The sequence below is a fragment of the Terrapene carolina genome, unplaced genomic scaffold, assembly GCF_002925995.2.
Source record: "Terrapene carolina triunguis isolate 2854851 unplaced genomic scaffold, T_m_triunguis-2.0 Scaffold85, whole genome shotgun sequence".
Taxonomy (NCBI): domain Eukaryota; kingdom Metazoa; phylum Chordata; order Testudines; family Emydidae; genus Terrapene; species Terrapene triunguis.
The window spans coordinates 55,245,274-55,258,894 of NW_020664436.1; the positions used below are offsets into that span (position 1 = coordinate 55,245,274).

At 39.5% G+C, this 13,621-nt stretch overlaps 1 protein-coding gene across 1 annotated transcript in view; it reads right to left on the minus strand.

Annotated features, from left to right (window-relative positions):
• The window catches only part of LAMA2 (laminin subunit alpha 2), a 337,406-nt gene that overhangs the window by 133,789 nt on the left and 189,996 nt on the right, over nt 1–13,621 (minus strand). Inside the window, exons 26-29 of the mRNA XM_029911052.1 lie at nt 12,528–12,671; nt 5,019–5,198; nt 3,989–4,177; nt 3,763–3,896 (exon numbers count right to left, since the gene is read on the minus strand). Coding sequence (XP_029766912.1) covers nt 3,763–3,896; nt 3,989–4,177; nt 5,019–5,198; nt 12,528–12,671 — 647 coding nt within the window. The remainder of the gene's footprint in view (nt 1–3,762; nt 3,897–3,988; nt 4,178–5,018; nt 5,199–12,527; nt 12,672–13,621) is intronic.

Consider the following 13,621-nt stretch of genomic DNA (forward strand, 5'->3'; position numbering starts at 1 on the left):
CACTAAACCTGGATCCAGTTCACAATTCCCAGGAGTGCAACAATAACTTTATTCACTAAATATGCTTCTAATGAGGCATTTTTAAAAATAAAATGTATCCCCAGCAACTAAAACAAGCTAACAAGCTATAGAACAGACTTCAAAGACATTGGACAGTTAATTGCCTTTTAGCAGCAATTTTAAGACCTTAGCCAGAATTCATTTTTTTCTCAGAATCACAAGGATAAACAAACAAAATATTTAAAACAAAGAAACACATAGAAGTTGGTTAATGTCATTTCATGTTGGGATTGCCAACTCTTTCCCTCCCCAAATGTCCACTTCATTATATTAATATCTTATACCCTCATCTCCCAACTATCCTCCCCACATACACTGAACAGACAAAATGATTCTAAAGGGCATCAAATGAAGCATGGACAATGACAGCAAAAGACATTTCTAAAGCATTAGTTTATCCCAGGGGATTGCAAAATTGTTGCTTTGCCGAAAGGAGGTATTTTAGCCCTCTCATTCTTTTTTGTTTAAATGAATACTAAACTTTGTTGTTCTTTAATAAGTAAAAAATATAGGGCAAGCCATGTAAATTTTAAAGTTTCCAAAAATAATTCCAAATCTAAGCAAGGAGAGGAAATTTCTTTCTCTTCTATCAGTGAATATGAATACTTTAATAAGAGTTAAATCAAAATAAAGAAGCTAATCCAGCCAGAATTTATTTATTAAATATCTGTGTGTAGGCGTTAGTACAAAGAAACTTATGGAAATAATTAGCTCCTGTTCATACTCCCAAATGACCCAACTCACAGATTTCTCCCACCCCCATTCTCCCAATTATACTGATCTGTTTGTCTAGGCACATCTATTGCACCTGTCATCTTGGTATATAGGCACCAACATCAGGACGACCATAAGCAAATCTAGGGTAAAATCCTGACCCATTCAAATCAATGTGAGTTTTGCGATTGACTTCAATGGGATCCGGAGTTCACCACTAATATCTTGAGTCAATGCAATGTCCCAAGTGACAGCAGCACACTCCAGCCCATATACCTTGAGAAGGAGGGTCACCTGGAATAGAGAATTAGAACAAGGAGGAGACAAAAACAATGGACTGCAAAATAAATACGGCCCAAAATTATTGTTTTTGTATAGTGTCAACACAAGCTTGAATGGAACTCCTTGTATATTTAATATAAAAACAGAGTGGAATCTGCTTCCCCATCATCTTCAAGATACAGGATATGCCTACACTGAAATCTATGGTATGATGTGAGCACAGCAAAAAATAGCTGTGTACATGAAGGGATGGGCTTTAGCATGGGCTACCAATGCAAGTATGAATCCAAGGTCCCTGTCATGGCTATACAGCCCGCACTGAAGCCCTTAGATTGCAGTGTAGTCGTAAACCAGAGGCAATGCTCTGTGTACGGCACAAACTATATACTGTCCCAGAGCTAAATTTACATAACAATATACTTTGGAACCACAAAGCTACTGGTTGTCTGGGTAAAAGCGTGACTTAAGGTAGGTTAGGTTTAGTTGCTTCCTGAAGCATGTCTAATGAGAACCAGTCTAACCACTGCTACCTGATCAGCATCTAGTATTCTGAAACAATTAACAGTAAAATTGAAAGCATACTTCCAATCCAAACTAATTTATTATCAAAATCCAATTGCCTGAAAAGCAAAGCAAAATCTAATTTGAATCTATGAAAGAAATATTTCAATTTTGAGTGGTAAATGTGAAAAAGGAGAACAACAAAATGAACACAGTAGGAGAAAAATGTTTGCCTTTGGATTTTTAGTAGAAACCTCTAAATAACTCTCCTTAATAGCATAGCTTTCTTGCAAAAACAAATGATAAATTATATAGCTAATACTGGGCTAACATTGGAATTAAGCTATTTTACACTTAGGTCTGGTTCGAATTTTCATTGACAGTGTTTTTCTACAGTATATCAGTCATCTGCAGCTCTGCTTTTTCAAACATTTGAGTTGAAAGAATTTTCATGTTACAATTAAAGAACTATTAACTCCTCACTGTACACTTTGAAAAAAATTGACAGTAGTCCTTTATAATAATTTTTTCTATAACTCTCTTCCCTCTAATGGCAACTGGAGGAGAAGAGAAGCTTTGCTTGTTAAGAGTTAGGCTCCAATTCAGGAAAGCATCCAGGACACAACTAAAGCACATGCTTAACTTTAAGTCACTGGACCTAAGTACATGTTCAAAGGTAAGCATGTGCTTAAGGGCTGTTCTGAATAGGGATGGACTTACATCTGTGGTTTAACTTCTCTCCTGAATCAAAGTCTGTAGTTCTTAGGCTAATCTCCCAATGACTTCTAAGGAATTTTTGGGTTTGATTCTACTGTTCTTATTCAAACGAAATTTCCTCTGAAATCAACAGGCATTTTGCTTGCGTATAGATTGCAGGGGTTTGCCTGCTAATTCTCCACCTAATGTCTCAAATATCATGGTGATGAGCATTATATAAATGCCTAGACAGATATCATAAAACGTTATGACAGTCATCTCTACATCAATTGTGATATCATATACAGGTGGAGAGGTCCCCATTTTTGGGGCAGATTAACTCTTTAGCAAGTCCTGCTGCTATATAAAAGGCTATACTCGGTAATGTGACTCTGTAAAATCGCACCTTGGTTTTGCAACTGCTATCCCTGAAAACACACCCTGAAATTGGAAATTCAATCTCTCGTCTCCTGATTTACACATCATCACTGGTAGCCCTGAGCCAATCGAGGTGCATTATGCTTTGGTGTAGCTAGCTTTGAATAAGGTGTCCATCTCTGTACACCTCAGCATAAAGATTCTGAAAATGGAAATCATATAGCAATTTTTCTTATGATGCATGAGCCAGGATAGAGTTCACCTCATTCTCCACATCTGAGCTGGGCTCTGTAGTGCTAACAGTGATTGATATAAGTAGATGGAATATTTTTCTGGAGCAAAGAGAATGCTTTTCAAAGTTTCCCATGAGGAATCATAATTGCTTTCCCACTCCTCTAAACTGAAGTTTCCCTGTGCACATCACACAATATTTTAAACTGAACATGCCAAAAATAGACAATCTGAAATGACTGTGACACCCGCAGCTGCAAGGGACATCCAAGTTTGGAGAATGGTTGGTTAGTTCCTTTAAAATTACTTACAAAAAATAATAATTAATAATAAATAACAACCATCTGCTTCTATCACTTTTAGGGCACAGCTACTAGTCTTCCATGTCTCTGTTACACAAATATTGCAAAGTTACACATCTTTTTAATTCTACCACCATAGTAGTACCTTCTCGAAATTCTATATCTAGATAGAGATATTTGTAGCCTATTACTTTTATCTGCCTCTACTATATTGGCATAAGTGTCATTTTAAGTGGGCACTATTTGAATCACTAATCATTTATTCACTACTGATTGCCAAGAGACAAATATTTCACAGGCCAAAATTCATATTTATATAATAGCACAATATTTGCATAACATTCAAATCTGTTTACAAAATATATTTTTGTTTTTTTCTTGGCTTTGGGATACTGAGAATACAAGTCTCATTTGGCTACAATAATTATGGTTTTCTCTTAATACAATGCCTTTCTCCGACTTCTCCAGCTTTACTAGACACCCTACTCTTTTTGTACGTCCCACTGATTTTGTGCCTGGATTAAAAATTCAGTTTGAAGTCTCAAGTGAATTAGCTGGGATGACTGCAGTATTTCAGGCTATTGCATGAAATTGTTACCTGCTTTGTCTCATGATGCTGCCATGAGAAGCCTTAATAAGAATGTAATGAATGTTGTACAACACATCCATGAAGTCCTCACGTGTCACAGTACTACTGACTCTTGGGTCATCACCATGATATCTCCATTCATGCTGAAGGAAACAATAAGACAAAAGCCAGCCAGTTAACGGTATCAACAGAACCAAGGGTTAACATTCTGAAACAGAACAGACTAAAACATTACCTCTGTCATCTCTATCTCATGTCTTGTCAGCTGGCCAATCAAAGGGGCAGCCATATGCCGGATGATAGTTCTAATACGTGTGGGAGGCCCACCTCTGATGATGACCTGGGGATTATAGGTAGCAAAACCCGTCTCCTCGCGTGCTTCAAAGTAGATAGCATATTTCAGTTTCCCTCCATAAGCAGTCAGCTAATGAAGCAAACAGAGATACCAGTTACAGTTAGCTACAAATATATCTCTGTGCATACATGATGGATATGTAAGTATTACAAATGGATGTATAGATACGTGTGTGTGTGTGTGTGTGTGTACAGAGGCATGTGCTACTTGGAATATAGGGAGATCAACGACTGTGCACAGACATACATGAAGGTAATCTGTTTCTGCAGAACTGTAAAAACAAATGTCCCTCTTTGTGAGAGTCTGTGGGAATATCAACATTCCCATGAGCCCAATCAGGGGACTTCAAAAGTGCAACACACAATAGAGCCACAGAGGTGCAAAAGGCCCAAAGAGAAGGCTGTTTCAAACATTTTCAACAAACTGTGGCTACACAAGACATACAAAGCTTGTGTAGCATTTCTGTCAGATTGGGAGAGGCAGGGAGTCACAGAGTGAAATATTAACTTAATACAATCCCTACACTTTTTTTAAATAGTAGTTTTGTGAAAAGCTCCATCTTGTGCAAATAAATAAAATCACAAGCTAAAATCTGGAATTCTTGACAGATCTGTTGGCTATCACTGCCTGCGCTGGACAATAAAATTCCCATTAGTAGCATATTTCTTATATATTTGTATGATTAAATATCTAGTTTAAGATAGTCTTGATGTTACAGGATTCCAAGTTTTGATGACAATTAATAGAACTTCCTATTATTTTTGTAACAATTTTGCCATGACAAATGGTAATGACAAAAATATTTATTCTTTGCAAGCACCTTCCAGTTTGCTGTGATTTTCCCAATAGAGGAATCAGAAGCATTTCTAAAATGTCATTTTTTGTCAGAATTCAAAGGAATCGTCTTTACCTTCCGTCCTTCAAACTGCTCCGGAAGTTTCCAGTAAATAGGTTCTGATTGGAGATCTTGCATCACCAGTTCAATGTTAGCTACTATCTCTGGATGCTGGAATACAACTCCTCTGGTAGTACTGTCCTGAAGGTTTTCATCTACCAGTGGCAGAACCATCTGATCTGGCTTCAAGGTCAGCTGCACATATTAAAGGGATTAAAAAGAAAAATCAAACAGTTTATTTTTTCAAGCTTTTTTCATGTAGGCAAAGTCTTGTTATTCTTTTAATTTTTATTTTCTTAAAAACTGGTTGTACTTACTTTCACACTAGTCATGTGAGTAGTCCCACTAAATAGAACTATTTGAGTAAATGTTCCACCATCTAGCCCTTTGCATTTAGTGCTCATGAAAGTGAGGAAAAAGCAGCACTGGCTAAAGCCAAATACAGTGTGATATGAGCATGTGTCTGCAAGCTCTTCACAGACCTCTGCCAATGTAGCTTGTTCATAAGACTTTGATATGTCTGTTATTTCAATCCTGGGCCACACCTCTGTTCAGAGTCTGAGAATCTTATATTAAGATGAAACACACCTCTTATTTTCACTTAAGATCTAGACCTACAGGGTAGACAGGCGTAATATAGGCATTTTTGTTACACTTATAGTCACCGGGCAGCCAATGTGAGAATAACTATTTACTGTTAGAAGCTCTAAGGCTGTCCTGAGCATGCTCCAGTGAGTTGGAGGGATGTGAGCATTTTTTTCTAAGATGGAGACTGATTAGTTGTCTGTGTGGTCCTGTACCACAATAAAATATTTCCTTTTTCAGTTCTAATCTGTTTTGGGTCTCATATACTACATTGGCAATGAGGATAAATTGAACACAACCATCAGAAAGTTCTACATACTGTGCAAGTGACAACCTTTTTTTGGCTTTCCATATGGCTGTATGTGGAAAAATGAAAGAGTATGATGCAGAATGGGAGAACTGGATTCAGTACTCAGACTCTCACAGTACTTCATTGCAAATGGTAAAGAGGATGATCACAAGAAACAAGCCATGTTATTGAGAGTTTTTGGAGCAAAAACATACAGTTTAATTAGACGTTTGGTGGCACTGGAAAAGGCCAGTGCCAAATCCTTTGATGAGCTGGTTAAAGTGGTCTTGCACCATTAGATCCCCATGCCATCAGAAATTGTGCAGCATTTTGAATTTAACAGTTTCTCCCGCCAACCTGGAATGTGGTCCATAGTAGTTTTTGTAGAAGAACTGCATAATTTATCAGAGCACTGTGGTTTTGGAGATACAGTAAATGCCATGCTGTGGGATAGACTTATCTGTGGTTCAGTGATGAAAGAGTTCAAAGATGTTTGTTGGCAGAGTCCACCTTAGTTTTGACAAAGCTCTGGAAATAGCGTAAGGTATGGAAGTAGGTGTGCAGCATGTTTTGGATTTACAGGGAAGCACTAAACAACAGGTAGATAGCCAAACTGTTGTGGGGACCCACCATACACAAGTTGTCCAGCATTCCACACAAAATAAGTGAATCTTTAAGTAAACAGAGGTATCGCCTTAAGAACACACAACATTGCTTTAGAGGTTGGGAGAAACATGACCATATCCACCTGTCCATATATGGCTACGAGTGCTGAATTTGCCAGAAGCAAAGTCATCTTACAAAAGCATGCTGTACAAAATGGACATATGGAAGGGAAAATGTGGGTCACAAGAAAGAGGTTTGTTATATTGCAGAGAAGGAAGAGGAACTGAGGACTTGGTGTATACTATGTTTATGTTACCAACAAAATCCAAAAGGAGATGGCACTGTAAGTGGATGTTACAATTGATGGACAAAGAATAACCATGGAGACTGATACAAGAGCTTCTCTGTCTATAATCAGTGAAGTTACATATCACCAGTTGTGGCCAAGGAACAATACACTATAGCTGGGAGTAGCAAAGGTGGTGTTATGTATATACACAGGAGAACAAGTTCCAGTGAGAGGTAAAGTCAATGTGGAGGTGGGATACCAGGATCAAAAGCCTTTTGTAGTAGTGAAGGGGGAAGGCCCCAGCCTCCTCGGGCAAGACTGGTTAAACCTATTAAAATGTAACCGGGCAGATTTCAGCCATGTCTATGTGCTAGATGTAGAAGCACTTATTGAAAAAACACTCAGAGCTGTTCACGGAGGGTCTTGGTACTTTGAAATGGGACACTGGCAGAATTTACATGGATCATAGAATATCAGGGTTGGAAGGGACCTCAGAAGGTCATCTTGTCCAACCCCCTGCTCAAAGCAGGACTAATCCCCAGACTGATTTTTGCCCCAAATGGCCCCCTCAAGGATTGAACTCACAATCCTGGGTTTAGCAGGCCAATGCTCAAACCACTGAGCTATCCCTCCCCCCCAGATGCTAAACCACGTTTCTTTAAGCCAAGGCAACTACCCTATGCCATGAATCATGAGGTAGACCAAGAACTGGACCAATTACAGCTAGCTGATATTATTGAGCCTGTCCAATTCTCATTCTAGGCTGCTCCTATTATCCCAGTGTTGAAATCAGTTGGTGGAGTGAGGCTACACTGGGACTACAAGGTTATGGTCAATAGTGTGGCCAAGTTAGATAGGTATCCACTCCTCAGGATTGAAGACCTGTATGCTACCTTATCTGGGGGAAAACCTTTCACAAAATTTGATTTAAGTAATGGATACCTCCAAATTCCTCTGGACTTGGTTCTAACAGCTATGTAATGATCATATTCCCAAAGTGTTCTTTCATTACAACTGCCTCCCATTCAGAGTGTCAGCAGAGCCAAGTATTTATCAAAGGGCAATGGACAATTTATTCCAAGGCATGCCACATGTCTGAGTACACCTTGATGATATCCTGATTACAGGGGAATCTGAGTCAGAACACTTGCAAAATTTGGACCAGGTCCTACAAAAATTGTCTGATGCAGATATGCATCTTAAGAGGGAGAAGTGTGTTTTTCAGACTGCTGGAGTAACTTTCCTGGGAACAAAACTGATGCAACTGGCTTACATTCAGTAGAGGAGAAGGCATGGACCATTACCAAGGCACCACCACCAAAGTCAATGTCCAAATTGAAATCCTTTCTAGTCAGGCTAAATTATTATAGCAAATTTTTACCCAAATGGCAACTGTACTGGCTCAATTACACAAACTGTTACAGAAAGGGATACAATTCTAGTGTAGTCAAAAACAAGAAATAGTTTTTGCAGAAGCAAAGGAATTGCTACAGTCAAACTTTTTAGTCCATTATAAAAGCCAGAAAAAGCAAGTATTGTCTTGTGATGCCTCATCATATGGAATGGAAGTGGTACTAGCACACTGAATATCACATGGGTCTGAGCATCCAATCAGTTATGCAACAAGGTCACTAGCTCCAGCAGAATTTTTTTCCCCAAACCAGAATAAGAAGTGCTAGCAGTAGTCTTTGGGGGGTAAAGAAGATTCACTCTTACCTATACGGCAGGCATTTTGTTATACACAGACCATAAACCTCTGAAAGATTCATTTGGTGAGCACAAACCTGTACCCGCTATAGCATCTGCCAGAATTCAGAGATGGGCTCTCACCTTATCAGCTTATGACTATGAGTTTGATTATAAACCTGGAAAAGCATTGAGATGCTCTGAGTAGACTTCCTTTACCAGATAGCCGGCCCAGAGTACCTCAACCTACAGGAACCATCCTCCCTATTGTACTACTGTCCACTTCTCTAATTGAGGCAGCACAGATAAAAAGAGAGACAGAGAGGGACCCACTATTGTCGTGAGTACAGAGAATGGTTACAATTGGCTGGACAGAGAGCTCCAATATTACTACTCCCTAAAGGATTCTTTAAGTGTCCATGTTGGGTGCTTATTATTAGAGTCCTGAGTGATCGTACCTCCAGTACGTAGATCAGTGGTACTGGAGTTGTTACATGAAGCACATCCTGGCATTGTTCACATGAAGGGGGTCACGTTCAGTTGTGTGAGGTGCCCGGGAATGGATCAGAAAATCGAGACTGTTGGCAAACCACACACTGTTGCACAATCTAGCTGCCATGCTCCACTGAAAGTTCCTTTGCACTCATGCGGGTGGCTTCAGTTATCCTAGGCGAGGCTTCATGTAGACTATGCTGGTCCATTTATGGAGAAAATGTTTTTAATAATAATTGGTGTTCATTCAAAATGGACTGCAGCATATGTAATTCCCTCCTCCACAACTGAGGCTACACTTGATAAACGTTGACTTACATTTTCCATTTTTGGATTGCTTGAGACAGTGATGAGTGACAATGGTCCCCAGCTCACTGGTGTTGTATTTCAGGAATTTATGGGGGGGGGAACCAGCATCAAATACAATAGGACTGCACCAAACCACCCTTCCTCAAATGGTCTAGTAGAATGGGCTGTCCATGCAGAAGATGGCATACAAGCCAAACTGGCCATGCTTCTTTTCCACTATTGCATGATGCCACTAGCCACAACAGGAAAGTCACCTGCAGAAACTCTTAATGGGAAGGAAACTAAGAACTCATTTGGACACTCTACACTGTTAAAGCTGCTAAGCTGAAGGAAAAGCAGGCAGCACAAAAGTTATACTATGATGTCTGAGCGTCATCAAGAACATTAGGTGCACATAATACAGTATATGCTCTTATGGCACGAACTGGTTATCTGTTCCCATCATAGCACATGCAAAACCACTTTCTTGGGTAACTGAGTTATCAGATGGAAGGCACACTCATAGATATCACAATCATGTTCACCTGCAGTACCACGAGACATCACCAGTAGACAATTCTCATTTGGATATTGAAGTAACAGGTGTTGCAAAGTCATTAGACTACCCAATTGCTACATCCAGAAATAGTGAGATTGCTGTGGACCTCATATCAACCACTACAGCAGACTTGGACATTAAGTCTGCAGAGACGGTTGTATTATCAGAAAGTCCTTCTGCATCTGCTACTGATCAAGGATCGCAGGTGTTTCCATTGCACAGTTCCAGAAAATCTCCCTAACCTAGAGATAGACTGGACTTGTATTAGTACGGTGTAGGCCTGTCTTGACATGAGTAATGGACATGGATGAGGACTCATTTCTTGGGAGACAAGATTAAGGATATAAATGGATCAGCAGGCTGGAAACGGAATGTCTGTTCTAACTAAGATAAGGAGGAACACCCAGGGAACCATTTACAGTGGTCAAGATAACAATGGGTAAGATATCCCTGAAATAGAAGATGACGTAAGGAATAAGTTGTGCATGGACAGTGTGTGGACAGAGCAGGCTGTACAGGGATTGGTTCCTATCAAGTGACCAAGCCAATCCTAAAACATGTGATGCAATGCATAGTAAATGTAATGTCATGTGTAAATGTATACAAAGTAAGAGGTTTGCTGTGTAACGTTGGACGTGAGGTATGACCCACCTCCACCCACCTACGTTTGAGTCTGATCAACTCACTGTAGCTTTCCTGTATGCCAAATAAAAACCTGAGTGACGAGACTGAATTCTTGGGGAACCAAGTGGAAGGAGTCTCAGGGGAGCCCAAAGGTATGGCAATTATGCTAGAGATGGCAGAAAAATCCCTTGCACTTGCCTGAGGTTTGAGGTAGTGTACCCAGCCAATTAGTCAGGATGTTTTGTTTTGTTGTTGCAATGTTAATGTTTTATGTTTATTATTACTAATGATTCAGAGGGGAAGGAGTATAATGTTTTAGATATTTTTGTTATGATTGGTGAAACCTAGTGGCCAGTGTGAGAATACATATTTCCTGCTAGCAGCCCTACGGCTGTATTGAGCATGCTTCAGCAGGTTTGGGGCGGGGATAGGGGGTGGGAATGAGGAAGTTTTTCCAAGATGTAGGCTTATTAGTTGTCTATGTGAACCAGTACCACAATAAAATATCTCCTTTTCCAGTTCTAATCTGTTTTGGGTCTCAGGCAAGTGTATGAACTCTTTGTACTGCACAGCCCCACTTGCATCTCTTTCATTTAAAATTAAAACAAATTACTGTGTTCTCAAATACACTAAACTGTGTGAGCCCAAAAGTCACTGACTGGATAATGTAATGGCATTCCACAACTATTTAGATGTTAGCAACCTCACTGAAAGAAAATCAATAATATGCCAGCCAAATCATTGCTGTGGTCAAAAGAAAACGGGAATAACTTCTGCCCAGAATTACCGAGATTGTTCATAGAAAACATGTGACAAGCTGGACAAACACAGAGAGAACAATAAAATAAAAAGCAGAAATGCAGACACCATAATGCTAAGGAGTCTGGAATAACAATTAAGCTAATGAAAAAATCACATCTGGGTTTCACAAAATGCCATTTGGGCACTGAGGAAGAGGAGAGGCTCAGCATGGTATTCAATTATTGTGCTGATTGTATTCTCAGGAGCTGCTGTGCAGTGACAGGACATGGAAGTATTCCTTCCAGCTGCCAACTTCAAAGTCATGTTCCTGGAGGTGGGTCTTGCCACCATTCACCAAGTACATCAACAGCAAGAAAATGGTTTACACACGTGAACTACATTAGAGATTTTCATCAGCCACATGAAGTTTGTGAATTTATGGCTTTTCAAATGACACTGACTCTGTTTTGAGATAGACTGGAGTATTCAAAACTATAAAGGCCCAGGTACCTACAACGTGAATCTGCAAAGTCTTGTTTAAATCTCAGAATTCAAAGAAGGGTGAATAAAAAGAGGAGAATAAAAAAAAAACAGCTTTAAATAATGCTTCAGCTTTATACCCTCATATAAAGACCAAAACAGAGTTTGCAAAAGGATTGATGCTTTCATTAGCTCTGTGGCATGACTGATTTTATCACCTTCCTCTTGACCCAACCCACGTCGGATTGATAAAGCTGCACAAACACAGCTCATCTGGAATCCCTCTCCGTCTATCAGGGGGAAGAAAAAGTGCTAGAGATAAACAGCAGACTTCAGTCACCAGGACTGTCAATCCAGCATGGGATCTGTGGTACCTCTCTCTTCTGAGGGGACAGGTCTTTTGTTGTTCAAGTGGGCTCCACCCACCAACCCAGGATTTAAATAGATTAGCATCTTCACAAGCACGACTTTAAAAAAAAATGATAAGGGGAAAAATGAGGAGTTATTTAACAACAAGCAACAATGACCCTGGTATATGGTTAGGGAAACTGTGCAACAAGTTCAGATTCTCATCTCTGAGTCAGTGCTCTAATGCGCTGGATCGTCACAGTACAATTTTCCCACACTTGAGTACACTGCTTTTTACTGGGTTTTAATAGCTTTACTTTGGCTTGACATCTATTACACTATCAAACAATTTTTTTTTTAATGCCTTGACCCTGATTGTCTAATGGAACATGCTCCTCTCTCTACTTCTCAAAGTACGCAGGGGAAAAGATTGCTTAAACGTTTTGCCATTTCCTAGCTACCTCTCTGTGCCTGACTAAAAGAAGCCAGCAGGAAACAACATTATCACATTACACGGCTCAGCAGTTCCCTACTCACCCACATGCGGATCAGCCCCTTTGCCTCACTGCACCGAGTAGTCAGGCCAAAGCAATAGCAGCTGTTGCAGCCAAGTGGGTTTTTGGCATAGAGTCCAAACATTCCAGACCTGCACCTGTCACAGTGGACACCTTCCACGTTAACCTGCAAGAGAAAGAGCACGGGGAAGAGCTTTATTTAGACACACCAAAAAACAAAACCAACCCCCTGCCCCACATCCCACGCACAATAAAGGGGTTTGGATGAGAACAGTAGGTTTAAGGAAAAATTTAAGGCTTAAGGTTTTCAGCCTCCAATCACACATATATCATACCTCTATCCACTAGATAAGTATGGGCAGAGGATGCTGGCTCCATGTTGGTAGAGGTACTTGTAGGAAAACAAATTGCACTTTTGATATGGAGTGCTTAGCAGCTTATTGACAAAAATCAGTGAAATTATGCCCTCCAAAATTGATGGGTTAATCAAACCTTTTGTCTGCTATGAGTTTATCTTGACATGTCAGAATAATTAAGGTATGGTACTAACTGTACTAGCTGAGGAATTTATTTTTATAGAAATATCAAGGGCGGAAAAACGTTCCCACTTTCTTTCTTCATCTGATTGTTTTTCCGCATCATTGAACAATATTTAAAGGGCTGAAATGTGCAGCTATTCACTGTTGTAATGTCAATACTTTTAATTCCACTACACCATTATTCCCAATAAAGAAAGCTAGACTGTACAGCACTGGATATACCCATCATTTACACTGAGCCTGTTTGAAAGGATTTTTATACCAGTTCTGTGGCATTTTAACACTCACAGGCAATATTAAAGAGCTGAATATTTTATTTAAAGAACAATGTCAATATAAAACATGCCAGGAAAAAAATCTCTATTTCTCTTACTAACACCAAATCAGAGAATTAAAATTGAAAGAATGTTGACTATCTATCTAATTTCATTTACACCATTTGTTTAACCTTTTTTCTATCAGCCTTAAATGGTCAATGTCACTGCTTTTGCTCCTACTGAGTTACGGTTTCTGGTTCTTATATAGGAGCTCCATGCTGTTGTGTTTGGATTCACAACGATGCCAGGATCACGTAAAT